The sequence below is a fragment of the Bipolaris maydis genome (genome assembly GCF_028858645.1).
Source record: "Bipolaris maydis strain C4 unplaced genomic scaffold PSV08scaffold_9, whole genome shotgun sequence".
NCBI classification, from domain to species: Eukaryota; Fungi; Ascomycota; class Dothideomycetes; order Pleosporales; family Pleosporaceae; genus Bipolaris; species Bipolaris maydis.
Window position 1 is genome coordinate 598,319 of NW_027093865.1, and position 26,498 is coordinate 624,816.

The 26,498-nt window shown below is 52.0% G+C and overlaps 8 protein-coding genes across 8 annotated transcripts; 3 read left to right on the plus strand and 5 right to left on the minus strand.

Annotated features, from left to right (window-relative positions):
* Positions 1–1,034: 1,034 nt before the first annotated feature.
* Positions 1,035–2,550, minus strand: PSV08DRAFT_410486 (uncharacterized protein). The gene is made up of 8 exons (XM_014228258.2): positions 2,245–2,550; positions 2,114–2,197; positions 2,031–2,066; positions 1,756–1,984; positions 1,669–1,702; positions 1,558–1,615; positions 1,336–1,512; positions 1,035–1,289 (listed from the first exon to the last, which is right to left on the minus strand). Exons 1-8 carry the CDS (start codon positions 2,430–2,432, stop codon positions 1,247–1,249), a joined length of 849 nt encoding a protein of 282 aa, XP_014083733.1. The 5' UTR covers positions 2,433–2,550; the 3' UTR covers positions 1,035–1,246.
* A 1,497-nt stretch (positions 2,551–4,047) lies between these two features.
* PSV08DRAFT_363211 (uncharacterized protein) lies at positions 4,048–5,856 on the plus strand (the record flags this gene model as incomplete). The annotated part of the gene is made up of 3 exons (XM_014228259.2): positions 4,048–4,065; positions 4,118–4,348; positions 4,449–5,856. 3 exons carry the CDS (start codon positions 4,048–4,050, stop codon positions 5,376–5,378), a joined length of 1,179 nt encoding a protein of 392 aa, XP_014083734.1. The 3' UTR covers positions 5,379–5,856.
* Positions 5,542–7,823, minus strand: PSV08DRAFT_392320 (uncharacterized protein). Its single transcript, XM_014228260.2, has 3 exons — positions 7,295–7,823; positions 6,852–7,231; positions 5,542–6,802 (listed from the first exon to the last, which is right to left on the minus strand). The coding sequence occupies exons 1-3, from the start codon at positions 7,788–7,790 to the stop codon at positions 5,705–5,707; spliced, it is 1,974 nt and encodes a 657-aa protein (XP_014083735.1). The 5' UTR covers positions 7,791–7,823; the 3' UTR covers positions 5,542–5,704.
* Positions 7,824–11,151: 3,328 nt separating this feature from the next.
* PSV08DRAFT_225369 (uncharacterized protein) lies at positions 11,152–13,353 on the plus strand (the record flags this gene model as incomplete). The annotated part of the gene is made up of 3 exons (XM_014228262.2): positions 11,152–11,242; positions 11,336–11,468; positions 11,544–13,353. The coding sequence occupies 3 exons, from the start codon at positions 11,152–11,154 to the stop codon at positions 13,351–13,353; spliced, it is 2,034 nt and encodes a 677-aa protein (XP_014083737.2).
* On the minus strand, positions 13,316–15,106 carry PSV08DRAFT_363214 (S-adenosyl-L-methionine-dependent methyltransferase; the record flags this gene model as incomplete). The annotated part of the gene is made up of 3 exons (XM_014228263.2): positions 13,316–14,422; positions 14,480–14,706; positions 15,055–15,106. The coding sequence occupies 3 exons, from the start codon at positions 15,104–15,106 to the stop codon at positions 13,511–13,513; spliced, it is 1,191 nt and encodes a 396-aa protein (XP_014083738.1). The 3' UTR covers positions 13,316–13,510.
* Positions 15,107–15,182: 76 nt separating this feature from the next.
* On the plus strand, positions 15,183–17,377 carry PSV08DRAFT_225376 (Metallo-dependent phosphatase-like protein). Its single transcript, XM_014228264.2, has 3 exons — positions 15,183–15,400; positions 15,449–16,294; positions 16,348–17,377. Exons 1-3 carry the CDS (start codon positions 15,386–15,388, stop codon positions 17,143–17,145), a joined length of 1,659 nt encoding a protein of 552 aa, XP_014083739.1. The 5' UTR covers positions 15,183–15,385; the 3' UTR covers positions 17,146–17,377.
* Positions 17,378–17,752: 375 nt separating this feature from the next.
* PSV08DRAFT_371998 (carbohydrate-binding module family 18 protein) lies at positions 17,753–20,257 on the minus strand (the record flags this gene model as incomplete). The annotated part of the gene is made up of 2 exons (XM_014228265.1): positions 17,753–20,048; positions 20,109–20,257. 2 exons carry the CDS (start codon positions 20,255–20,257, stop codon positions 17,753–17,755), a joined length of 2,445 nt encoding a protein of 814 aa, XP_014083740.1.
* Positions 20,258–23,608: 3,351 nt separating this feature from the next.
* Positions 23,609–24,720, minus strand: PSV08DRAFT_402777 (uncharacterized protein). The gene has a single exon (XM_014228266.2). It carries the CDS (start codon positions 24,704–24,706, stop codon positions 23,780–23,782), a length of 927 nt encoding a protein of 308 aa, XP_014083741.2. The 5' UTR covers positions 24,707–24,720; the 3' UTR covers positions 23,609–23,779.
* Positions 24,721–26,498: the final 1,778 nt, after the last annotated feature.

Consider the following 26,498-nt stretch of genomic DNA (forward strand, 5'->3'; position numbering starts at 1 on the left):
TGCTAACTTGCGCCACGCATCTGTCCCGTTGCCATACGGGACCTTTGGATTTGACTGCTGGCAGCCGGGTATGATAGGCCGGGGATCCATCGGTCAGTGCATTGCAATATCCAGTAACCAGCCCGGACGGTGTTCTGGCCAGAAAAACGGGACGCCCTCATTCTTGCGTGGCCGAGACCCAATACGGCCCGCCAAGCCACTCGACCCTTGCATGGCAATAGAACTTAGTATTTGGTCCACCACTTGCGCATAAGGCGACTCCCCAACGACTGCCGGCCCCTAGGGACGAGGGCGATTGCAGTCAGAGTCTTAGCCCCTCACCCCGGCCCATACAATATCGCAGAAGCTGCTGGAAAGAGATGCCCGAACTCTGTCCTCGATCCTACGTACATGGAGTCCTTAGCACGTCGACTTATTATCATCGCTGTTATTGATAGCACGCCTTAGCGCTAGCCTCGCCATCGGCCGTCCAAGCAGACATCTCGCCATTGTCCTGTCCTGTCATCCAACACTCGATGTACACCATATCGCCAAGCCAATAAGCCACTCCGCACACGCGCCCCTTTCTGCTCCATGCCGTCATGTCCGCTCGACCTATCTCTACCACTACCTCCCAAGCCCAAACCGTATACTCGCTTCAGCTGTCCACCACCACTCTGCAAAATCAAGCTGAGCTACCAGATTAGCCCACCAGTACCCTCTCCAACTCGTCATGTAGACAGCCACAGGAGCCCTAGTGGCCAGCACGCTTACCCGTAATTCCACCTCGTCTTGGCCTGGCTGCTAAGGCTGCGTCGGGCACCTAGTCTGCCTGTCATCCTTTGTTTCTATCAGCATGCACCCGCTGCAGACTTTTCCACCCACCTTCAGTTCCCTGATCCGGCAAGGTTTTCCTGTATCCAAGCTGTCATCGCTTCCTTCTCTATCGAATCCGTCAAGGGCACTCAGGCTACCATCCTTGTTGAACTCATAGTGCTCACCCTTCGGCTCTCCACAATAACAAAATTGACATAGTCATTCCCGGTCGACCCGAATCACGTTGAAAAGTAATTAACATTCAACAAGGCACCTTGCTACGTACCTGCACTGTCATCATAAATCGACCGACCATCTGGAATCTCACTATGCCCCTCACTTGCTGCATTCCAGCCTTATCTTCGTCATCTGTGTAAAGATTCGTGCAGCGTCTTGGTCGTCTCGTACTGGAACGCGTATGCTCATCAAAGCCTATTTGCACCCCCCTCTTTCAAGCAATTGCATCAGACAATCCAGAAGCCTCCCCATGATACCTGGATCGTATGTCAGCCAGGCAATGGATTTCAACACAGAACTTACATTTTGAATCCTGGCTCCCACACAGTGACGCCTTTTCTAGACACGTGACCATTGGCAAGCGTGGGCGGTTCGAGGAAAAAGTGCTTATCTGCTGAACACTCCAATACCTTGCCATACAAGGTGTCGTCCTCGAGGAACTTCTCAAACCCACTCACAACAGTGGATACAGGTGTTAAACTGCGACCCGTCAATCAATCATTCTGACACAGGACATATACCCACTATTCTGCCGACACGGCTTCAATCAATCCCTGCGGTAAAATGGCCGTTTGCACAATGCCTGCCACTTTCAATTCCTTTGCTCGGACGAGAGCATGTTTGGGTTATACTCACCAGGGCATACTGCATTGATCTGGATGTTTTCTTTCTGCCGTTTGTCAGTTCAAACTCCATGACCCTGGTCTGCTCGTGAAAACCCACGGCTTTCAGTATGCGTGCCGTCGCCCGTACAAAGTTGACAACAGCCGCTTTGGCTCCATCATACTCTGGAAAAGTTTCGTGAGGAATTATCCCCGCAACACTGGCCGTAGTAATGATTTTGCCACCAGCTACTTTGTTCTTGCGGAAGAAGTGAATCGCTAGCTGTGTACCGTACACGACGCCTTTGTAGTCTACATCGGTACAGAGCAGATCTGGTTTCGGCGGGATTCTTTCACAGTTAATGGAAAAGAGCAGGTATCATAATGAGGTCTTACTTGTCGGATCCGCGGTGCTCGAAGATGAAGATTGAGCTACACCGGTTCAGCATTGATTGAAGCATGTCTCCAGCAGAACATGCCTTTTGTCAACGATGCCAGCATTAGCGCACAACGCATCTATTCTCCCATAGCGATTCCACACCTTTTGGAACATCTGGGCCTGACTTCTTCAGTCAGCACTCGTGTCAGTCAACCTGGAAATGTGGCACACCTATCATAATCGGCCACATTGCACTTGTGGAAACTGGCAGCACCGCCTAGTTCTTCAGCAAGCTCACTGTTCTCTTGAATATCCGCAATGGCTACCTTCCATCCCTTCTCTACAAGCCCCCTGGCTATTCCCATCCCCATGCCACTGTTACCCCCTGTAACAATGGCGACTCGGTGTTCATTACCCATGTCTTGTCAAGGTACGTGGCTTGGTAGAATAGTTCGGAAAGGGAACCCTCGCTACAAGAAGGTTGCAATTTGAGGTCAACAACTCGATTACGAACGCATCAGTCTCCGCCTCTTTAATGTTACCGGGATTGGGGGCTCCGGTGAGGGGTTGGCAATGCGCGCTATTTCCCGGTTCGTTACTAGTGCCACTACACCCGGATTCCGGAGGGTCAGCTCTGCTGGCTTTGCGGCGCTCGTCTCTCATTAGTCAATCTGTGTATACAAGATATGTTAGTGCGATTCCCCTATTCCGTCCTTTGGGCTACCATTCCTAGATAAACCAACTTGCTTTGTTAGGTCTCGTTTTGACTATTGATCGAGTGACTATCACAGAGCTCTAGACAGAGTATTTCACAACGTAACCACCACCTTCGATCTTTCATAGAGTCAGATCTCTTTTTTTTATTTACAATATAGCATTCTTGCATCACTTTGATGATGTACACAATCTAACACCAGTACTTGTAATCACTGTCAACAAGGTCGGGAAAATGTTTTCCGTCAATCATCCGTTGGTAGTCGTTGAATTTCTTTTGTCATATACTGCAGGTATCCCCGATATTGCCCGGTTACAAAAAAAAAGCAAAAGCAAACTTCGTCTGCATGTTGTTCAACCTGGTAGGCGGGATATTTGTAATAAACATGAAGCAGTTCCTTCGAGCAGCGCAATGATCCCAAATTCTAATCTTCTGTTACATGTCACCACCCTGATGCCAGATCTCAACATGTCATATATTAGTACCCCGATTATGACGTCATGTTTAGTTTGCAGTTGATGAGTATTTAAAATGCCTCTCTTCACATAGCGCGGAAGCCAAGTATTGCGGGGGTGCGGAATCATTTCCTCGGCTGTTGCTGGGAGATTACACCGTAGGTGTAATGTCTGCAGCATTACAGGATCTACGAACCACGCGAATGAATATCAGCAAGGTAATCAGTGATCGTGATAGTAAAGGCATTCGCAAACAGAACGCTTACTGCAAAAAGGTAAGATCAATGTGGGTCAACAATCAAGGCACCTTTCCCAACAGTGTGATAACAATAACCCTGTCTTAACTGCCCAGCATTGCAACATTATGGATTACTTTGCAGAACCAATCGTTCATTGTAATCACGGCATCAATTGTCGCAACGCAGATCGTCATAAGTTGTTTCCAAAAAAAGAGTGAGTTCAGATCTTGGGGCGATGCGTGTAGTAATCAAGCGCTAATCCCAACTTGGGAATACACGTAGACGCGCGCCATTTCAATATGGACTCGCTCGATGCGGGATCGACCGGATCTGGGCGTCTAGAAGGGGGAGTACGGAGCAATTTCTGCGCCGAACCTTATACCAATTCAGGCCTTGTGTTGCGGCGGAGAAAAGTTGAAGCATGCATGTGTTCGACGGACTTTCTAATTGCTGACGGTGCATGCGATGACGTGAACCAGCACATGTTTCCTCTTGGGTCTACAGAACATTATTACCTAGGCGCGTCAGCACAAAATAATATTAATCAACTTCGGCTCTTGTGCACCACAATCAGTCCAGCCATCACTGCAATTTCAACACGGCTTGGAGTATTACGACTTTAGCTATGGCGACCAAATCACTCGTACGGCTTCCTGTTGCCGACAGATGGACACAGCTACTAACGGATCACGCAGTACCTCGTTGCGCTTGCCGTGATAGGACCGTATCTCTACGACCGCGGTGTAACGTTCTCAGGCATGCTGGCGAACCGGCCGGGGAAATTCGAGAACCTTAATCTGTTCAAAGAGCACCAAGTAAAGTTTGCCCAGCGGATGCGAAATTGCGAAGATGTCTTGATCGAGGAAGGTATGGGTGTTGCTTTGGTGAGCTGCAACCCAGGAAGAGACCAATGGAATACCGTCATGGTAAGGATAACCCCGGCAGGCAATCTCTCAAGGGGAAGGGCTGGCCAGACCATTCGAGTGGCCGATTCAAAATAGCCAGCTGATCTGAAAGTAACCTTAGGGCACATTTGCGCCGCCTCGCCCAAGGACAAACGACCAAGACGACGCACACATCTGGCTATACGACTACTCGACGCCCAACCTTCCCGATTCCGCCGCCCTCAAACCCCTCACCCTCGTCGACTACCCCAACCCCACCGACTTCCAGCCCTTAGGCATCGAACTCGACGCCCAAACCTCGACCCTCTACGTAATCAACCACTCGCGGCACTCAGGCAACACCCTCGACGTCTTCCAAATCTCACCTCAGAATGCCTCTGCACAATACATCAAGACGCTCACGCACCCCCTGCTGCACACCCCAAACTCGATCCACAGCCTCGGGGCCGGCAAGCTGCTCATGACAAACGACCACTACATCGGCGCACTGACATCCCCTCTGCTCTCCAAAATCGAGACTTTTTCCAGTCTCCCTGGCGGCAGTGTCGTCTACGTCGACACGCACGAGCCCGCGCGCAGCAAGAAGCTCGCGCATGTGGCGTTTGCGAATGGCATTACTATGCTCAACTCGACTACGGTGGCTGTGGCGTCGACGGCCAAAGCTGCCGTCTATCTCTACTCGTTTGATCGAGAGAATGTGGGCTTGACGCTGCTCAAGCAGATCCGCGTCCCCTTTATGGTAGACAACATTGCCGTGGATTCTGCCGGCAAGTTGCTCATGGCCGGGCACCCCTTTGCCCTCGGGCTCATGGTTGTGAGTAAGGCGAGAGCGAGGTGCGATGCCCAGGGTGGAGAGGAGGCGAGGAAGGCGTGTGACTGTACGACGTCGAGTTGGGCCGCCGAGTGGAGTGAGGCCGAGGGCGTCAAGACGTTGTATAAGAATGATGGGAGCGAGTTTTGTAGTAGTTCGACTTTTGCGAGGGATGCGAAGAGGAATGTTAGTATTGTTACCGGGTTGTATGATAGGGGGTTGTTGGTGGCGAGGGGATGACGGGGTTAAGGAAGATGGGCGTGATTTCAAGGACTTGTTCAGGTAGGTGGTTGGTATGCACGGCGTTGGTGCATACTGTGAAAGTCATGTCCGATTTTTTTTTCGGACTGTAGCTCATCTCGGTTTGCTGAGAGTTTGATGACGATGATGCTTGGTGGTTATGCAGTCACCAGCAGCCGCAGTCTGGGAGGGGAGTTTGTCCCTTAACATTAAACCGAAAAGGAGATGCATGGATGTAACGATTGGCTCAGTATCGAGACTCGAAATAGACCCCGAACAGCCAAAGGGCCGCTAAATTCTCCATGGCAAACCGCCACTACGTAACATCAAACCCTACATAGTCTCCCATTCTGAGTCTGCACACCCTGCTCGCCATCCTCGACCTTCCACCTCTCACTACCCACAGCAGTAGTAGCATAGAAAACATCGTTAGGATCCCACTTTCGCTTAATCTCGCTGAGTCTGGGGTAGTAGCCACCATAGAACGATTCCTGCCAGTCCTTCTCATCCACATGCGCTTCATTCAGGTACGTACCGCCGCCCTCGGAAACAGGCGAGATATCGCGCCAAGGCTGCAAGATATTCTTCTGAAGATCCTTGCTGGCGATGGCGAGAGCCTCCGGCGTAGAATGGTCCAGAGACTTGTTGGTCGATGTAACCATAAACATGCCGCACTCGCGCCACGCCGGATGCACTGCGTTGTTGGTGTTTGCGTACTTTTTCGGTGCCTTGTGGTACCCCAGGAGATGCTTGCCGGCAGAAACGTGCTCCTTGATGAGTGCGAATGTCTGGTTGAATTTCTCTTGGAAGTTGCGCTTGGGGATGATTCGGCTGCCTGCCATGGAGTCGTCTCGTCCGATGGGGAAGGGGTTTACTCCCCATGCGGCTTGGTAGGCTGAGTAGAATGAGCTATGTGCTTTGGCGACGTGGGGCTGGGTGAGGGTGATGTTCTTGGCGTCTAGGTAGTCGAAGAACGGCTTGACGACTTGGCTGTATGATTCCAAAGTGTGGTTCGGGGCGAAGATGTATCGTGCGCTGAGGAATGGAGCCGGAGTGTTGCCCATTATGAAAAAGGAATAGAGGCCTGCCTCGGCCCAGTCCAGGAAGAATTCGTAGTATTTCTCGATGCCGTCCCAGAATGCTTCAAGACTGTTATTGGTAGCGTCAAGGTAGAAGCTCGAACCGACCACGTTCAATTTGGGGTGTGCTCGAATGATGACTGACGTTACAATGGCGAATGTACCACCACCGCCACCTCTCAGTGCCCAGAAAAGATCTGGGTTTGATTCTTCTGACACCGTAATAAAGCGTCCATCGGCAGTAACGACTTGGAAAGCCACGACGTGATCAGCTGCCATGCCGTAGATGCCGGCTAACGGGTTTTGTCCTCCTCCTGTGATCATACCGCCAGCGTAACCGACACTCTGAAAATAGTCAGCATGCTATTCTAGGATCGTCGTTGTAATCACATACCCAGGATACAGCCCCCAGAACCGTCACGCCATGCTTTTCCGCAGCCTCGTACACATGCCTGACAAGAACACCAGCAGAGAGCTTCAAGGCGGGTCCTGCATAGCCAGGCCCTTCGTAATCTTGAATGAAGTCAATCTTGTTCATGTTGTGCATCCACAAACTGAGAGCACCGGCACCAGTCGACTTTCCCAAAAAGCAATGCCCCGTGTTTTTAATAATCAGGCGAAGATTGGCGGCTCTAGCAAAGTTGACAGCAAGCTGAATTTGTGCCACGTTTGTTACCTTCACTGAGTATTCTGGAAAGCCGCCCAGGGTACATGATTTACCGGTGGTATCGTTCTTTGGCATGCAAGTTCTGCCTTGGTAGATAGGCCACATGTCTACAAATCGCGAACCAGGTCAGTGAGAGATTGAAAATCTAGTTTGGATGATTTGGGCCTTACTGGAAGTTGGGTCGTCTGTATGAAAGTATGCGTTGGTCCAGTTTGTGGAAACATCTGCACACCGTGCGGGGTCTTTCTTTCCCCATGTAGAATCGTAGCATGATGCTGCAACTGGCTTGGTTGGAATCAATGCTCCACCGAGAAGAGCATTGAAGACATCCCAGACGGCTTTCTTAGGCCATGTTGGGTCTCCAGGAAAAGTCCTGCAAGCTGTAGAGGCAGCCCGTCGCACGTGTGCAGGGTTGGCAGCACTGCTGTTGTCGAATGCGAAGTACTCGGCATATTCAGCAGTAGCTTCGTCAGATGCAAGCCGGTCGATCACTGCATCAGTAAGCTGAAGAGTCTCAGCCTCTTGCAGCGCCGCGCCTGCTGGTGCAGTAACAGGAACTGAGGTGGCTGCTGGTTCGATATCAAGGGAGGGGGAGGATTGAGCCAGAATAACCGCTGGCGAGAGGGCCAAGATGATGCACGTGGCTACCCTGCGTGATGGTACCATGGCGAAGTGATCGAGATCTGAATACGATGTGATTGTGGTTGAGATGGGTGACAGAACAAAGGGCGCTTCACTATTTATCTGTCTCTTTTAACCGGTCGGCTACCATTTTCTCAAGGTGCTCGCATTGCAGGTAGATTTTTGAATCATGCACCGATACTCTAGACTCTGAAAACCCCTTCAGTGCACTACTAGTATGTTAGTATTGCCGAACGAGGGCAAAACGGCGAAGCGAAAGATGCAGCCTTGCGCAAGGCCCGTAGGAACAAAACAATGACAGGACGAAAGATAGCATAGCTTGCGGCATAGCATGCAAACAGGGAGTTGAGCTTTCAATTCCTTCGAAATGGGACTCATTTGCCACCACTGGTGGTAGTTGCTAATCCAATCAAGGTAGTCATCGCTGTAAGAACAGCACGTCTGAGGAGCAATGTGCATGCATTCATGCAGGCGCTGAATTTTTACCTGGCTTCCCGATGTAGCCTCACGACGCGAAATTATCCGCCCAAAGATCAACAGCTTGGCATACTGTATGTCGAAAGGCGTATGGCATGAGAAGCTGCAGTAGTGTGGCGCGGTTCTGAACACATGTTTCCTGGTTCTCAATCGTACGTACTAGTACCAAACGATGAGAGAGCCGGAGTAATCCTGGTCGGATCCAGACAACTTCATCAAGGTTCAATACCTCTGTGTTCTTATCATGATACCAATCGTAGTTGACGATTCTGAGCTGTATGTACATATGTAAGTGTAGGTATTTTGCTTCCCGAGGTAAGCAAGGTGTGTGGGGCTGGCGGAGCCTGGCACGGCACGCTTCGAGAGGTCCGGCCAGCCAAATTCTTGGCATAAACAGACATGCGAGAAGACCAGTTATCCGCTTCCATCACGCTGTGTAACTCTAGACGGCGGATACGATTGGAGGAGGTACTATGCAAGGGATGTGCGGCGCCCTCGTTAGCATCAACCCCGTGCTCACTTGCACAGTGCCGTCCTAGCTCAGAAGCCACCTTCTTAATAGGATGCTCATTCACGTACCAATCATGAATCCTCATACTCAGTGTTGACAGGCACCATTGTGAACTGAGAATTATTCGGTAGGATGGCAGGTTCTGTCTAACAATCACGACATCAAGAATGGATGAGATTTGAACTGGCGGTAACCTGATTTGACAACAGGCTGTGAAGACATATGTCAAACCCGTTGTGGCCCACAAAACGCTATGTCGCCACATGCCCCAGCTTAATGAGCATCAAAAAGAGCGTAATTATATTTGTGGCAGAATCAAAGGGATATCCGCTTGGAGAATCGCGACGTTGTGTGATCATCCCCGAACCACGACTCAAACCTCTGATCAAAGAAGGTCGACTTCGAAGTCGTGACTTTTACATGCCTCATAAGTACTTTGACTTCTATCGTCGCCACATGTTCATATTGCGTGTCTCAAATAGGCGATCCTCTTTCACACCCACTATCTGCACTATGACGGGGACTGGCCTTCAGCCCGCGAACCTCGTACTTACTGTCTTGCCTTTTTTGCTTTCCCTTTCTGTCGTGATTGTCAGAGTATGGAGAAAGATTAAGGAGAACAGATTCGCTATCGGTAAGACTCCTGTGCCTATCTCCTAAATCGAAAATTTGTTAATCAGCAAGCAATGTAGAAGATTGGCTTCTGATCATTGCAGAAACAATACTATGTGCACTCACATGTACCATGTGTAAATGTGCGTTAAGAAACTTCGTTTGAGGAGACCGTTAGTAACCTCTGTACCAGACATCATGGTATCATATTCTGGTTATCATGCAGAAGATATCCCAATAGGAGCCGTCAAACAAAACGACCTGCTTTTCGTGAGTCTCTGAAAGGAAACTAGTACCTTGAAAACAGCCTTTTAGACTGATGAAAATGACCCAGTGGCGCTACATTAACAACATCCTTTACAATCCTATTCTCGGACTGGTAAAAATCTCATTCTTAATCACACTCTTGAAACTACGTTCCTGCAACCGCTGGATAGTAGTAAGTCTCTGGACATTGATATCAGTAAACACTCTTTTCATAATACTTGCCGTATTTGGAGGCACCTTCAAATGCTGGCCAATTCAAAAGGCATGGGAAACATCTATCCCCGGCTATTGCCCTCCTAGAGCCCCATACATCTTCGGTACCATCGGCACGACCATCGCAACAGACTTTCTTGTTGCTTTGATACCCGCATGGATCATTCACGATCTCCAGATGCCACTGAAGAACAAATTGGCTGTAGTAATGTTCCTATCTCTTCCACTGGCAGTGACGGCAATTGGCTGCTGGCGCCTGCAGACGTTCATTGCAGTTTTCAGCTTGCCCAAGGGCACCAGCGAAGACCCTTACAATCTCCGGAATGCATTGACGAACATTGAGGGCAACCTTGGGGTTATCGCTGCTTGCGGACCTACGCTCAAATGGATCTTAGTGCGTGACTTTAGATATATTGTTCTTCAGGGACTACACTAACCAGACGTCAGGGTTGTTTCATTCCCTACTTCAATACTTCTCTTAGGGCGCGTGGATACACGCTAAACTCACTGGCCAGCCGCCAACATCGTGTGCGAGGGTATCTGCAAAGCCACGGCGATATAGAGTTGCGAACAGATGTCCTCGTTGGTTCATATACACAAAGCACCAAAAATATGTCCTGGAAAGTATGTAGAGATACAGGAGGTGCAAACAAATGGTATACTCTCGACGCAGAAAAGGGCATCAAGAAAACTACAACAGTAGAATTGGAATGTGAGCTGCTAGACATGAAGCCGGGGCAGGAACCGAAGAGACCCGAACCAACATTACTCTAAAATAGAGAGTCGCAATGTTAAATCAGGAGAGACACGGCAAATACTGTCGGCTTGTAAGTAAGGCCAAGAGCCTTACGTAATGATACCTACTATGTTGCTGAGCAAGTCGCGTGAAACGCCAGATACAAGAGAAGTACTTCAATCTACCGCACGATTGTGCAAATATGCAGCATTATCGTCGTCCTTCCCACCGGAATCCAGTGTCGACAATGAATACTGGGAGTAATAGTGGGACGACGAGGTTTTGTGTAAAGACCAGATATCAGCCTCCTTGGATTGTTGCTGACTTTTGTTACGACAACCCCCCAGTTTCGCCCAGACAGGCAAAGCGTGAGGATGGCTGGTGGTGTGGGGCTAGTAGCTTCCGCCCCGGTGACATCCACACCTCCCGCTACCAAGTTCCAGCCAGGTCACGAGGCGGAAACATGACGCCGTAAAGCACCCTTTTTTTGTGCGATTTACATGCCGCATCGAGACATAAGTCCGCCAACGGTTTCCGAAATTACTTTGCGAGCGACGGGACCCGATGGCATGGAAATGTCTCCACTGAAGCGTCCAAGCGACGATGCGGACCATGAGGATGGGCGACGGCCTGCTCCACGCACGCCGAGGATTAGAGCTTGTGAGTCGAAACGAGTCCCCGACGACCCACACAAACATTTATGTCAAGTCAGCTGCCTTCGATCTTTATTTTTGGACTTACAATGGACAACAGGTGCAGAGTGCAAGAGACACAAGATCAAATGCGAGCCAGTGGACAATGAGACAAAATGCGCAAAATGTCTGAGAAGCGGCACCGAATGCGTGCCGTATAACATGAACCAGCGCATTCTCGATGAAGATGCTGCGTAAATACACCCAGAAGAAAAACTCTGCATGAGGAGCATTTAAAGAGAACAGGAAGCTAATCGATTGTTTCGCAGTTGGAAAGCAAAAGCGTCTGCTGAAATGGCACGCATGCGCGCAGCGGTACAGCGTCTCCTTGCGCACAATAAACTCCCAGGCCTGGATAGCCCGCCAGCAGAATCGCCTCAGCCGCCATCGGGACAGACTGTGACTGTGACGCCGACTAATGTCATATCAGAGAGCGGCCACACTACGCTGTTGGTCCCGCCTCTGATGGACATGACGCGTGACAACTCCGTCGAACGCGATTCCGGCGAAGAGTCTGGCTTGGTGACGGCGCCCATGAGAAGTCTGTACGACCTGACGCGGATCCGGAACCTTCGGAGCAGCGCACGATGGAAGCCCAACTCTAATTCTGTAGACGAGGATTTCATAGCTCAAGGTGTCGTATCTCTGCGGGAAGCTGAAGAGTTGTTCCAGCGATACATGCAAGATATGCGGTTGTATCTATGGGCTGGCGTGCTGTTTCCATACGACTCACTAAGTGCAGTGCGGCGCCACTCAACGCTGCTAACAGCAGCTGTCCTGACGATATCGGCGCTGCATACGCCAGGCCAGGATGAAGCACTACAAAAGTGCTACGGCATCTTTGTATCGCTAGTTTACAGTGCTACGCTCGCGCGGCCGCAGAATCTTGACGACATACGTGCCTTGGCGCTTGCCGCATTCTACGTCCCAAACCTAAGCTGGAAACTCGCCGGAATTGCAATTAGGAATGCAGTAGAAATGAATCTGCACATGTCTTACCAGAAGCTTATGCGGGGCCATGAGGATCAGCGAGATAACGTCAGGCTGTGGCTTGCACTGTATGTGTGTGACCACCAATTCAGTATCGCGTATGGACGCCCTTCAATGGTGCACGACGACGTTGCAGTCAAAAATATTGAACGGTTCCTTGACAGTCCCAAGACCACACCTGGCGATATCAGGCTCGGAGCTCAAGTCACGCTCTTCAAGATTCTAACCGAAGCCTACATTGTCTATGGCAGCGACCCGGAGCAACCGCTTACAGAACCCGACTTCCAGCAACTCCGCCTCTTCAACTTCGCCATTGAGCAGTGGCGCCTAGCATGGCAAGCAAAATCCGCAGATAGTCCCGCAATAGGCTCATACCCCTCAAAAGGAGTAGTCCTATACTACCACTTCGCCCGCTTCCAACTAAACTCCCTCGCGCTGCGAGCCCTTCCCCCTCCCAACGCTACAACTTCAGAGTCCCTCTCATACGACCGCCGCGAAGCCGCCAACATCGCCATAACCGCAGCCACAAGCACCCTGACTCTCATCTTCGAAGAACCAGACCTCCGCCGCGCCATGACCGCCGTCCCCATCTTCACCCACACCATGCTCGCCTTCAGCGCCACCTTCCTCCTCAAAATCGCAAAAACCTGGGGCGGCGTCGCCCAAGCCCAGTCTCCCGAATGGGCCACCGAGCCCCTGGGTCTCGGCTTGAATTTCAACATCAATCAAGTCCTCTCACTATCCCGCCGCTCCGCCTCTTTCCTGGCAAAAGTAGCTGACACGCTGAACAAGAAACACATCACACAGCATATCGTACAGGGTATTAACGATTTACTGAAACGCATTGATGTTGCGGCGGGGACCCCCTCGGCGAATACGTCGCACAATTTCACGGCGCCGTCGCCGGCTACGTCGCAGATCTTCGATCCGGTCAAGGCGGCTACGCAGAGCCATGAAGTCAGTGTTGATCCGGTAAACGAGTACAACATGTATGACTTGATTGGGTCGTATGGATTTGGCTTTGACGAGACGTTTTTAGGCCAAGGGGCACCGACGAATATGGGGTTTTGGCAAACGGAGCATTTTTGAAATCTTCTTTTCTTCTTTTGGTGGTTGAGATCTTGGTTTACGTATAGTGATTTTTGTAATGCTTTTTTGTGACAGGTTGAAATATTTTCATGATATACATTCGCCTATATTTTGGCTGTGGGGTTACTCTTCTCCTCCTCATCCTTGTTCCTTTTTTCTAACTAGATTGCTCCATGCGGCGCCATAGGCCTAGGAAGCCGCCCCCGATTACTTGCTGACCGACTTTGGGACGACATACCATGGCCCATTTTTCTTCTTCCTCCTTACCCTTGTTTAGAGCTGCTTCGAGCTCACCATCTCTGGCGGCTTGCTCGGTTTCCGAGTCTTGACTTCTATTGCCTGATGGTGCTGAGGTCTGCTCTGTACTTGACTTTTGTAGAGTTGCTCTTGGCTTGACGGCGCGGACATCCCATTCGCGAACTGTCCCTGCACCAAGCTCGACAACTTGTTCGAGCAGATATGGCATCTTTTGCTCGCGGATTGCTTCGACACACTCAGCAATTTGGGTTATGCTGGGATTGAAAACGGCGAGTAGGCCGTTGACGTGCAGAACAGGGGCGACATTCGGAAGGTGGTGAGTTGGATTAGGAAGGTCGAGAAAGACGTGGCTCAGGAAGGGTTGCTGAGTTCTTCTTGCCGCTCTCTGCTTGGAGATCCAGTCGGATACGTCTCCAACGTGAAAGTCAACGTTTGCTGCATACATGCCGTGGCGGAAGCCTTCAACAATCTTCTTTGCATGCTGAGAATACTTGGGAGATATATCAAGCGTGTGTAGGATGGCGCGCCGACTTTGCTTCCACGATTCTAAATACGAGTGCTGTAGATCACTCACAGACTCGCCGAGATAGACGGCGTCTTCTGGGCCGTCTTCACTGCCACTATAAGCGGGCGCTCTCGGAATTGGGGGATTCGCAGCATGTATGGCTCGCGAAAGGTGGAGGGTTAAGGCTCCATGTCCGGTACCAGCTTCGAGTATTTCAAGCGGCGGGTCGGTGTTTAAGCCCGCAGAGGGCCTGTCAACGTTGATGTCGAACAGGGAGACGATGAGGTTGGCATCGGAGGGGTAGATCTAGGCGCATTGGCATCGGAGAAACAGGTTGGGTCTTTTAAAGTGAGGGGCACACACCGGAGTGACAAGACGGGGTGTAAGCCTAACGTATTCGGCCAGTGTAGGATCATGGATGCGATATGAGGCGCCTTTGCTGGATTGGATTATCTGACGCGGCTGCCTGCCAATTATGTCGGCATGCTGGACGATGCCCAAATGCGTGCCCGTAGATTTTGAGGCTTGTAGCTTGACAAGACGGCCATCGTGGGTATCCTTCTTCTCGCGCAAAAGCACCAGGTCGCCTTCTGCGCAATTGTGAGCGGCGTCGGGTCCGAGTGGCCAGAGGTCTTGCCTTTGAACGTGCGACGCAAGCCAGAGCCACTTGTAAAGTAGCGAGCAGGCGTTTTCAAGGGAAGACGTTGTAGGAGGTGGAGGGGGGAATGGCGCATGGCTTTGTGCAAGAAGAAAGGTGCAGATGCGGCGCGGAGGTGAGGTCTTCTCCGCAATACCACTACTACCAAGCGAGACATGAATTCAGTGGCGCCCAGCATGTGTGACTAGGAAGATGCTTGCTTAGCTTTGGTGCATCATACAGAAATGTACTACATATGTATTTTTGGTCTGATATGCTTAATTTGCTGGCAATGTTCTACCAAAAGTCATTCGTGTATGTACCCGGTGCAGGCTCTTGGAATCGCCAGCCATGCTGGCCCCCCCTGCCATGCCATTGACCATCCCGAGACTGCATCCTAGCAGCCTAGAGCCAAGCACCGTTGCCCGCATCCCACTCTCACCCACCAACACATCGCCTCACCCAACTTGTTCGCCTGCGCATGCGCCTCTCCTCCTATATTTGTGGTTCAACATATCCGAAAAAAAAGGCGCTGTACCATGGACATGAGTCCGACCTGCTGCCAAGCAACCCTCTCCTAGACACATCTCTGGCTTCATGACCATTCACTCGCACCCTCGACGGCCTCCACCATGACGCGCCGAATAGTAGGTACACCAACACAGCGCCACTTTGCGACCTGCTCACCATCATAGGTCCGCACGGGCATCCAGCTCGTTGCCCTCACCATCCTCCTTTCCATTACAGTCTTCTTCCTCGACAACCGCTACCGAGTCCTCCCCCAGTCCGTCCACAGCCACCTGCCTCTCCACCATGATGGCCTCGTCATAACCGATATTACCGTGCAGACCTGCTCGACAATCAACCCACTATCCAAGTGCATGCTCGACCAAAAGATATGGCATCGCATAGAAAAGGATCTCTACCTCAACAAGGGTTGGGTTGGCAGGGCATATGTACACGTCAAGCGGAAGAGGGAAGAGGAACTAGGCGCCGAAGACAAGGTCATAATCGATGTTCGCACAGGCAAACTTGACCCGTCCATTGGCGAAAAGGCGCAAGCATCTGAAAAATGGGAGTCTAGACCGGCAGGCGTCTGGATCAAGAAATCACTCAAGCGCCATGCCAGCGACTCCAAAAAGGCCGTAACAGCCGTCGACATCTTGTTTGGCGCCGATGCCGTAGAGCCTCGACCTGGCTGGGCCTTGGTCAAGAATGGTCCTCTGCACTTGGACAGCAGCAAGGACAGTGCAGAGCCACGCCTCACCATACGGCGCGGTCGAGCCGTCAAGCTTGAGAAGCCAATACCAAAGATTAGGAAGGATGGCAAATTCAAGATTATGCAGATATCCGACTTGCACCTCAGCACTGGTCTCGGCAAGTGCAGAGACGAAGAGCCCAAAGGCGCAAATGGCGGACACTGCGATGCTGACCCTAGAACAATTGAGTTTGTCGAGAGAGTGCTCGACGACGAGAAGCCTGACATGGTTGTCTTGTCTGGCGACCAGATCAATGGAGACACGGCCCCAGATGTTCAAAGCGTGAGATAGTTTCCCTACTATACTCATCGTGTGCAATACTGACACTGCTGCAGGCCATGTTCAAGATTGTGGATCCCCTTGCTGAGCGCAAGATACCGTACGCCGCCATCTTCGGTAACCACGACGATGAAGGCACTCTCTCGCGCCATGCACAAATGGATCTCTACGACTCTCTACCCTATTCCGTCAGCGAACCAGGCACCAACACGATTGACGGCGTCGGCAACTACTTTGTCGAAATCCAAGCGCACAGCAGCAAGCACTCGGCCCTAACCCTCTGGTTCCTCGACACACACTCGTATTCGCCCGACGAAACGCACTACCGAGGCTACGACTGGATCAAGCCCAATCAAATCGAATGGTTCAAAACCACGGCCGAAAGCCTCAAAGAAGCGCACCGCCACTACACGCACAAGCACCTCGACATGGCTTTTATCCACATCCCCTTGCCCGAATACGGCGACCGCGACAACGACCGCGTCGGCAACTGGACCGAACCCATTACCGCTCCAGCATTCAACACACACTTCAAGGACGCCCTCGTCGAATTCAACATCAAATCCGTCTCGTGCGGCCACGACCACGTCAACGACTACTGCTCCCTCGCAAAGGACCCCACGACGGGCGAACCCCAAATCTGGATGTGCTATGCCGGTGGCAGTGGGTTTGGTGGCTACGGCGGCTACAATCACTTCCACCGCCGTCTCCGCGTGTTTGAAATCGATACGAATCAAGCGCGCATTGTGACGTGGAAGCGCCTCGAGTATGGCGATTTGGACAAGAAGCTGGATTTGCAGATTATTGTGGATTCAGGACGCGTTATGCCGATTCAGGTGGGGAATCAAGAGTAAGTGAGTGAGTGGTATTGTCATTGTTATCTCTCTCTTTTTTTCTTTCCTCTTTTTCTTCTTCTTCTTCTCTTGAGAAAATGGAACGACTAGGGAGGTGTTTGGGCGTGGATGGGGAGGGGGGAATGTTCATACATGGCTTGAATTTTGCATTTGTGAGAAATGGATTCAAAATGTGACTTTTTTTCTACTTTTCTTCTCTTCTTTTTCTTTGACGGGACGAGAATGTAATGTCTTTGTTTATACAATGATGTTCGTATTTGAGGTGTTTAGTTGGGATGAATGTAACACGGGACGGATGAATGGCAAAGGAGAGAGAAGGAGAGAGAGAGAGATGGACTCAGATATTGCGTAATCACCACTCTCATCATCAACACAATTCAAAGATGAATCACACAAACAGTTCAAGTTTATTTATCAAATTTCTTCATTTTGATTCTTCAATCTTCAACATCATTGTCATTGTCATGCTTATGTAGAGCGAACAATTATGCCTCTACAGTAATTCTAATCTGCGCAATCCCTTTTCCTCTTCATTTACAAGAAAGAGAAAAAGAAAACACACACACACACACACACACATCATACCCTCGGTTTAGTCTTCATCCACTTACGAGACCTGGACGAACTGACCCATGGCAGGGACACCGTCAACGAGGACGTAGATGACATAAGGACCGGCAGGAGCAACGGCCTTGTTGGGGGGCATGGTGACGGTGATGCTCTGGGCAGTGGCGCCGGCCTTGAAGCCGGTGTTGTCAAGGAAGGCCATGCGGTGACCCATGTGCAGAGAGTGGGTAACGAATCCACCGTAGTAGAGGGTGACCTTGACTTCCTTGGCGTTGGCGGGAGCAGTGAACTTGATGTTGAAGGTAGTGTTGACCTTGAGCTGCTTGCTGGAGATCTGGACGTCGGAAGGACGGGTAGGGTTGCCCTGGAGGTAAGGAGGAGTGTAGATCTCGTTGCGGAACTCGGTGACGTAAGGGTTCTGAGCATCAGGCGTGAGGATGGGCTGCTCAACGGGGTTGGAACCAGAGATGAGCAGAGTACCGTCAAGGAGGAGAAGGGCAACACTGTGGTAGAGACGAGCAATGGTGGACTTGGGGCCGGTGGTGAAGCGCTTGCCCTTGGGTTGGTTGGGGTCGTAGAGAAGGACCTCAAGAGCGGGATCGCGAGCAACACCGAAACCCTGGGCACCCTCCTGAGCACCGTTGACCCAGACGACGGTACCGTCGGGAAGAAGAGTACCTTCAACCATACCACGGCCCTCGGGCATAGAGTCCATCTCCCACTGTGGGTTGGCATCAAGAGGCCTGATGCGGCCGCAGGAAGCATCACAAGGAGCAGTAATGTCTTGGTAAGGACCGCCACCGCAGATGATGATATCAGCCTCCCAGTTGTTGGCGCTGGACAGAGGAAGCATGACGGATCCACCAGTGTTGGGGTAGGTGCGGTAGGTACCGGGAAGGTCGGGCATGGTGCGGACAACGGTGCCAGTCTCGACCTTGAAGATCTCAGCGGACTTGGAGACGGCGACGAAAAGGTTGCCATCCTTGAGCAAGTGCATGAAGGGGTACATGTAGTAGGGCTGGTTCTTGCTGAGAATCTCCATGTTGTAGCTCGTGCCACGAGGAGTACCGTCGGCATTCAGGATCTCGTAGGTAGGGTTGTTGTTCTCGGGCTTGCTGGGGTCGAGACCGTTCTTGGAGCCAGATGCGACGAAGATGGTGTCGTCGGGCATGATCTGGACGGAGGCGTACCAGCGGGGAGTGTCGAGAAGCTGGCCAGGCTCGTCCCAGGCCTTTCCGTTCATGGAAGCATCAGTCGAGGAGCGCTCGAGGAAACGGATACCCTTGAAACCGTCGCCAACAGTAGGGTCAATGAAGCTGAGAGGAGCGTTTCCACCGAGGGAGACGAAGCGGCCGTCAGCAAGGAAGATGCCACCAGAGCAGAAGGCATTGGTCTTGTAGGCAAGGGGAACCAAATCGCCGGTGACGGGGTCCCACTCGGAGGAGTAGGCATACTGGCCGTTGGGAAGCTTGAGCTCAGTGTAGTTCTCGACCTTGTCAAGGAAGACAACACGACCGTTGGGCATGAGACCAGCGTGCATAGCAGGGACACCGGATCGGCCCTTGAGGGCGATGCTTCCAGGCTTAGCAGCAGCAGGGGCCGGGCTGGCACTGGGGGCGGGGACAGTAGGGGCTTGGTCGCAAGGACCGCTCTGGCAACCTTCACCGCAGTGGGCGGTTGTGTTACCACAGTAGCCGTACATGCTGCAGCAGCTGCCCTGGGCCCAGTCTCCGCAAACAGTGTTGCCAAAATTGGCACCGCAGCTTCCATCAGTAGTGGGGATTCCAGTGGGGTTGCTGGGGGTGGTTGGCTTTCCTAGTACAGGCTCGCCAGAGGTGGTGGTCGAAGGAGGGCGGGTAGCGGTGGCGGCAGTAGGCTGGGGATTGTTTTGAGGAGTACCGTCGCTGCAACCATTCTGGCAGCCATTGGCCTTGAGGCAGTGGGCGTCAGTGCTACCGCAGTATCCGTACTCAGAGCAGCAGCCACCGTAAGCGCCCTTGGCATCGCAGGTAGCGCCGCCAAAGTCCTTTCCACAGCGGCCGTCGTCCCTGGCGCCAGTGTTGCCAGAAGTGGCAGCAGTAGAAGCCGTGGGGGTGTTGTCGCAACCAGATTGGCAGCCGGTTGAGCAGTGGGCTGGGGTGTTGCCACACCAGCCGTACTGGGAGCAACAAGTGCCCGTGTAGACTGTGCTGTTGGGGTCGCAGAGCAAGTTGCCGTTTTGAGGACCGCACTTGCCATCCTGGGAGTACTTGCTGTTTTGCCTCTTGGTAGGAGTGAAAAGCAAGCTAGAGCGGGATACGACCTTGGAGTAGGGGCTAGCATCATCTGGAACACAACTGCAAGGCGTTAGAAGGGGCGTCGATGGGACGAGTGAATGAATGAATAGATAAACTCACGTGTTGTTCTCAATGCAGTGCTGGCCCGTCAAGCAAGGAGTATGGACGGAGGGGTCAGTGTAGTTGCAGGTGGGGTTGACCCAGAAGAAGTTGATGTTGGCCGAGGCCGCACCAACGAGCAGGCCAAGGCCGTAAACCGAAGACCTCATGGTTGTGACTAGGCTAGAAGAGCGCGTGTAAGCCAATGCACGATCAAGTAATTAGGAGGTCATGGGGATGTTGGTGACAAAGAACCAATGCAGAAACTATTGAATCGCATGCACTGCATGAGGGGCCGTGCTGTAGTGGTTCGGGATGGATAGGGTAGTGGTCATGTGTGTGTGTGTGTGTGTTTGATCAGAAGACATGTGGTCTTGAAAACACACACACGCATGACTTGCTTGGAATGAAACACAAATGCCCGACGACACCAAGCAGGTTCTGATGTGCGAGGAAGTCGGGGAGGACAGGCAACGAACATGTTTTGTGTACGGGGGCGGGAGGGAGGGAGGTGTGAAAAGAAAGCACTTACATCAAAGCAGTCGAGAGGAATTAACAATTATTAAGGGGATATTGGTCCCGGGACTGGTAGGATACAGGAGCGGATGCTGGAAACGAGTGACAGCTATCCTGGGGGAACGAATGTGGTTGACAAACGAAGGACGAGGTGGTCGGGTTTGTAGGCGGGCGGCCGTGGGCTCAAGTAGCTGTGGAGGAAACGGGATATACGAGGCCAGGTGAGCTAGGTTAGTCATGGGCTCGGCCGCGAATGAGCCCCGGTCGGGCAACGACAGACAGTAGCGGCCATCTGGAGGCGCGGGCCAATGACGGTATGGATGCAAGGTTGCCGTGCAGCCTTAAGGGGCCTGCGTCGTGGTTGGATCATGGCGGGGAGTGGGCGTGTGGGTGTTCTATTTCTGGGCGCAGGGATTGGCTGACGACGCCCACCGCGACGGAAAGCGGCAGCTGCTGGGCCGGGCAGACGACGGTCCTGTGGGGGAGAGTAAGCAGCTCGTGAGATGGGTAGTATACACGCGACTGGCTTGTCCTGCATGGACAATAGTAACAACAACAACCACCACCACCACCACCACCACCACCACAATACTCGTTTAGCGGGCCCAGCGCTGAGCGGGCAAGGCTGTGTGTGTGTATGTGTTCGGCTGCAACGGCTCACGGGCTCTGCGCTGTCACCAAGCCGGTCGGCTGCACTCAAGCCTTTCGCTTCCTAGCTAAGCTTCACACGCATGCAGGATGCAACTGCAGAAATTGCGCCCTGGGCCAATCACATGACCCGCCTCGCCACTGCCGCTTCCCCTTTGGGACTAGCCCTCCCATCCTGCCCCTGACCGGAGGAAACTTGCGACCAACTCCAAGCCTCCAAGACTTTGTACCTCCTGTCCGCATGCTCACTGACGTGCGGTAGTCCCATTGGCTTCGGCGCCCACATGCACTGCCCTGGAGCAAGCCAGCAGTACTTGCAATTTGACTACTACGCCCTGCCAGGTGCCGGCCGGTCAAGTGCTGTCCTGCGCTGTCCTGCTATCCTCCACCTCCGCCAATTGCCCGATTCCAGCATGAAGCACGACAACAACTCCGGCTAGTGGCCCGAGCGTATCAAAATACAATAGTCTCGTGCGGCAGGCCCTATAAGCTTAGGGACATGCGCCGCCTTCACCCGTCGGGCGATCGTGTCAGCACCATGATGCAAAGCCGGGCAGCCTCGCGAGTGGCATCAGATGAAACTTCGTACCTGGGAAATTGCCCTTGGGGCCGCAAATTCCAACATGCAAACAATACACGCCTTGCCAAGTCTGGCCACCTGCCAGCCCCACAGCTGTTTGATCTGTCCAGCCCTTTTGTGATTTCCCTCCATGCTCGCTCGACACATGGAAATTTGGCCGATGCCCCAGAAAGCCCGAGGAGATGCTTCGGTGACGCTTCCATGGCGCCCTGCAGGCACTCCCCCCGTACTTCTTGCCCTGGGTTCGTGCTTTCGCCCACTTGGCTACTTCCTGTTCAGTCACCTGATTCCCGCCTGACAAAATAGTCTGCTTCTTCTCTTTCTCTCCCTCTCCTCTCCTGTCTTGCACTACACATCTAGCAATACTGTACATGACTACAAACACACCTGCCCCGTGCTCCCTTCCCTCACCATGCCAAACTATGGCAGCCACCCAGCTTACCATCGGCCCGCAGTCGACCACCCGTCCGTCCACCAAAATCCCGCTTACACCAGCCTCTTTTTTTGAAACCCCTCAAAGCATTTTAGGCGTCTGACTCCCCCACCCGCGCGTTCCCGGTATAAGCACTCTTCCTTCAAGCCACGTCCGATTTACTTTCTCTCCCAGCCACCACCATCCAACAGCCACTGCTTGCGCCTTTTCCCCCGCGAAAGCAGAAAGCTTGTTTGCGCCACAACTCAAATCAAATCAATCCCAATAGCAAAAGATTAAAAAAAAACACTCCAACTAAACCATGACTCTGCGAGCAAATAAAAAAAACAAGAGAGAGTCTCGCACCCCCGTCATCGTGAACTTGCCCTTCCCCATTCCCCCCGTCCCTGTACTCACTACTAACGAATCCGGAATACGAGAAACTAAATTTATTTCCCACTGGTGTGGGTCTCGCTCCTTCCTTCCTCTCTTTTCTGCCGCCGCTTCCACACCGGTTCCTGTCACTCCCTCCTCTTTTCGGAACTGTGCGGGTCCTTTTTTTCTCTCTCTCTCTTGCCTCGCTCGCTCGCTTAGTAGTAAGTAGCGGTGGATGTAGATCCCTCTTTCTTATGCGGCGTTTTCATAGTAAATATTGATCTCGTGATGGCATGGGAGTTTGTTTCCCCCCTGGTTAAGTATACAAAATGCGCACATGTGGTGGGTACATCCCGCTGCAACATTTTAGTGACGACGATCTGTATTGGTTTTTTTGACATGATGTGCTCAAACACGTGGATCTTACCTTACTCCTTTTCTTGTCGTAGTCACAACACGAGTCGGGCTTGTGTTCGCCCTCTCTCTTTTTCTGTTGGGCACCTTCGGCGAGGCGGTAAACTCTAAAGACGCTCGAGATTGGGGCAGGGGAACGTTTGCGTGCATTGTAAAGTTCAGGGGTGGGATTAATACCTATCCGACACCCGTGCTTTTCTTTTTCTCTCACACCGTCAAAGGTAAATGATAATCCACGCGTCCCCCCCCCCCCCTCTTCGTCCTTCTGAACATCCGGGGGTTTCCTTGTTTATCATTTAATCACATGATATTTTGTACTAACCCCCCGATATGCAGCCCCATGTTATAGTAGAAGTAGGTATAGTAATAACATCGACAATAATAGGTAAGTAGTAATAATACAAGTGACCCACCCCAAGCCTAGGGTTAAGAAAAGAAGAGAAAGAGAATAAAGAAAACAGAGCAACACCTCTCTACTCCTTCCAACACACCACTACACAATGAGGGTATATATCCAAAGAAGAGTATTCCTCCCTACCATGTATCCCCCAAACGCCCCATTGACATAGGAAAAAAAAAGATGTAGCCCCCCCAAGCCCCACCCCTGCCCAGGACAAAGGGAAGAAAAGTCCGAAGAACGGTAAAAGTAATCGTGTAACAAAAGAAAAAAAAAGAAGAAGAATAAGAAGAGAAAAGAAGGAAGAGAGAGAGAGAGAGAAAGATAAGAGAGAAAAAAACAAGGAGCCTTCACTCAGCAGTACCACATCCACAACTCAACGCCCTCACAAACCCACTCGGCTTCTTCACCTTGCTATCCCGACTCGGTTCAACAAGCCGCTCAACACGCACACTAGTACCTCCCACAGACTCGACTCGACTCTGCTCCACGCGATCATCTCTGCTCTTGCGCGCCATCGTCATCTTCTCTCTCGCCTCTTCGCCAGAGCTGTCGTACTGATCCATGCTGGTTTTGCCGGCGGCGCCACCACCACCACCGGCGGCCCCGCCACCATTGCGGCTCCGTATCTTGCGGCGTCCCATCCACGATGACAGGCCCGGTCGCTCTTCTTCTTCGGCCTGTTCTTCTTCCTCGTCGCTGTCCCAGTCGTCCCATGCGCTCGTCGTGTTTTGCAGCGGGTACCCGAACCGGCGCAGACTCGCCGGTGGCGTCGTTGTCGTTGACACGGTTTGGTAGAGCGTGCTGAATTCAGACGGTGTGCCGCTATCGTTGCGGGCATGCGGGTAACGAGACTTGGGTAGCATCGTCACGTTGGCTAGGCTCGACCGCCGCGTCGAGTTCAGCGAGTGCGCAGTGCCTGGTGGCGATGTAGGCGTCATGGGAGCTGAGTTGGCCTGCGAGCGCGAGGTACTTGTTGATGGCATGATTTGCAGTTGGAGGCTTGGCTGCGTAGGTTCGCTGGGTGATTTCTTTCGGCGGCCCACGGATCCTGGCTGGGTTGACGAGCTGCGTGTCGAGGCGTCGGTCAGGTGTGCTGGTAGTGGACAGAATGATGCGCGCTTGGGTGAGGCGTAGGTTGGCGTGATGATTTCCTCTCTTGAAGGAATCTTGCAAAGACTTGAAACCGCCATGTTGTCTTCAGCAGCGCCCAAAGGTGTTGTAACCTCTTCATTACCAGGTGAAACCACGGTGCGTTTGAAGCAGCCCTCGCACATGCTGGAGGCATATATGATGGGACGCCCGCAAAATTTACAACCGGAAGTTATAGTAGATGGAATCGTACTTTGCGCCCGCTTAAACCTAAAATCAAAACTTGTTCGTGAAGTTGAGCAGTCGTTTCGCTCATGCGTTTCATGCATCAGCTCATCTCTTTCTTTCGCCTTCTCAACAGCTAGTCTTTCATACCCGTCCCATAACTCGGCTGTCTTGGATGGTGAACACGGTGACCGAGGGCTCTTAGGGGGCGACGCTGCTCCTGGTGTAGGGGGGGACTGTTGTAACGCATCCTTTGCCATTGTTGAGGCGTCCATTTTCTGTGATATAATCAGGCACAAGAGAGAGACAAGATGTTGGTAGACAATAGGGCGAGAGGGATAGGTGGGAACCTATCAGTGCAGAAGATCCTTAACAAGAGACTTGGTTCTGCGCACAAGAAATAGTTGCACATGTTCAATGTGCTGGAGCCAAGAGGTGAGACACCTTGTTTATCAAGTAGAATGGTCCCACCAAAACAAGCCACAATACAAGCCAATCCCGGAAACTGGGAGCCTTGAGAATAGTCTAGGGACAAATCGTAGAAAGGTGTTACCCTGTACCGCCCCCATAACTCGGTTCGTGCTGTGCTCTATTGATGTTCCTTCGATGAGTACGTAGCGCCCGTGATGTATCGAGGTGTCTTTGATCACTCAGGGTAAGATGCGATGTGCCATGTCCAGTTTGCGCTCCGCAAAGGAACCCAAGGCGTCATTTGTGGCCCAATGTAGCAGGATTCGGGGCAAGAAAAAGCACAACTGAGGCGCACTGTCTTGTCAACATGCCTCTTGCACCATGACATGTCGAGAAACACTATTAGGATCTGACTACATGTCCGCTGTGCAGCATGATTTGCAGCGCACGTTAGCGACCGTAGTGGCCGCCTTGTTGGATGCCCGGGGAAACCAGAAGGGCAGCATTAGGTCTGCTCAATTCGACTACCGGCGAGGGCCGTTGTTGTTCAAACCCCTGTGTACTGCCACGGCTGCAGACCTGAAGCATCGGAATGTGCCTCTCAGTTGTGGCACAACATTATGAGGATGTGGCTATTCCTTGTACTCGATTATCGAGGAAGTTCTCCAGTGGCCAGGAACAAAGCCCGTATACTGCAGCTTCACAGTGAGCTTTGGAAGTGACGAAAAAGCAGGGATTGCGACAGATACAAACGCCAGCTTCTCCACAGCAGGATCAGTTGCTGTAAACATCAGGAAGCCCGGTCGCCGTCCCGATACCCTGTGCAACAGGCGCAATGTTCAGGATTGAGTCCGACGTTGCACATGGTGCTATCCGTGGAGAGATTTCAGATCGTCTCAGCACCAGCCGCAGCACGAACGCCACCTCAACTGGCGGTTGTTGAATGGTAGTAACGTAGATGTTTGATCGGTCTTCTGGGCTGTAGTTCTGGCAGTTGACGAGCTAGTCGGGGTAAAGAGATGAAGGGTCAGTGTTAGAACGTAGAAGTTCCGCGGCATTGACGCTAGCGAGCCCAGCAACTTACCGTACTGGGACGGGATGGCACGCAACCATGCAGCAATAACTCTAGCGACTGGGATATGCAGGTGACTTGTTGCATATCACCTGTTTACAGGTACTGAGCATGACTGAGCATGACTGCTTCGTGCTGGCGCTTTCATCATAACAATAAAGACTCGTCTCCTCGTTGCCTTCGACAGAGCAAGTTTCCAATCTCATACAGCGATGAACTGCGCCTCTGGACGCCACAATCAAAGCACAGGTAGTCCGACGGTGACAATC

Bases quoted from the DNA above. Each gene is read 5' to 3' on its own strand.
- PSV08DRAFT_410486 (XM_014228258.2), bottom strand. From the start codon at position 2,432: ATGGGTAATGAACACCGAGTCGCCATTGTTACAGGGGGTAACAGTGGC. The intron at 2,067-2,113 runs GCATGTTCTGCT...GAACCGGTGTAG, and splicing joins GCTGGCATCGTTGACAAAAG to CTCAATCTTCATCTTCGAGC. The intron at 1,290-1,335 runs GTAAGTTCTGTG...CATACGATCCAG, and splicing joins TGGGAGCCAGGATTCAAAAT to GTATCATGGGGAGGCTTCTG.
- PSV08DRAFT_392320 (XM_014228260.2), bottom strand. From the start codon at position 7,790: ATGGTACCATCACGCAGGGTAGCCACGTGCATCATCTTGGCCCTCTCG. The intron at 7,232-7,294 runs GTAAGGCCCAAA...CGCGATTTGTAG, and splicing joins TACAGACGACCCAACTTCCA to ACATGTGGCCTATCTACCAA. The intron at 6,803-6,851 runs GTATGTGATTAC...GACTATTTTCAG, and splicing joins TTCTGGGGGCTGTATCCTGG to AGTGTCGGTTACGCTGGCGG.
- PSV08DRAFT_225376 (XM_014228264.2), top strand. The intron at 16,295-16,347 runs GTGAGATAGTTT...ACACTGCTGCAG, and splicing joins CGGCCCCAGATGTTCAAAGC to GCCATGTTCAAGATTGTGGA.
- PSV08DRAFT_402777 (XM_014228266.2), bottom strand. From the start codon at position 24,706: ATGTGCGAGGGCTGCTTCAAACGCACCGTGGTTTCACCTGGTAATGAA.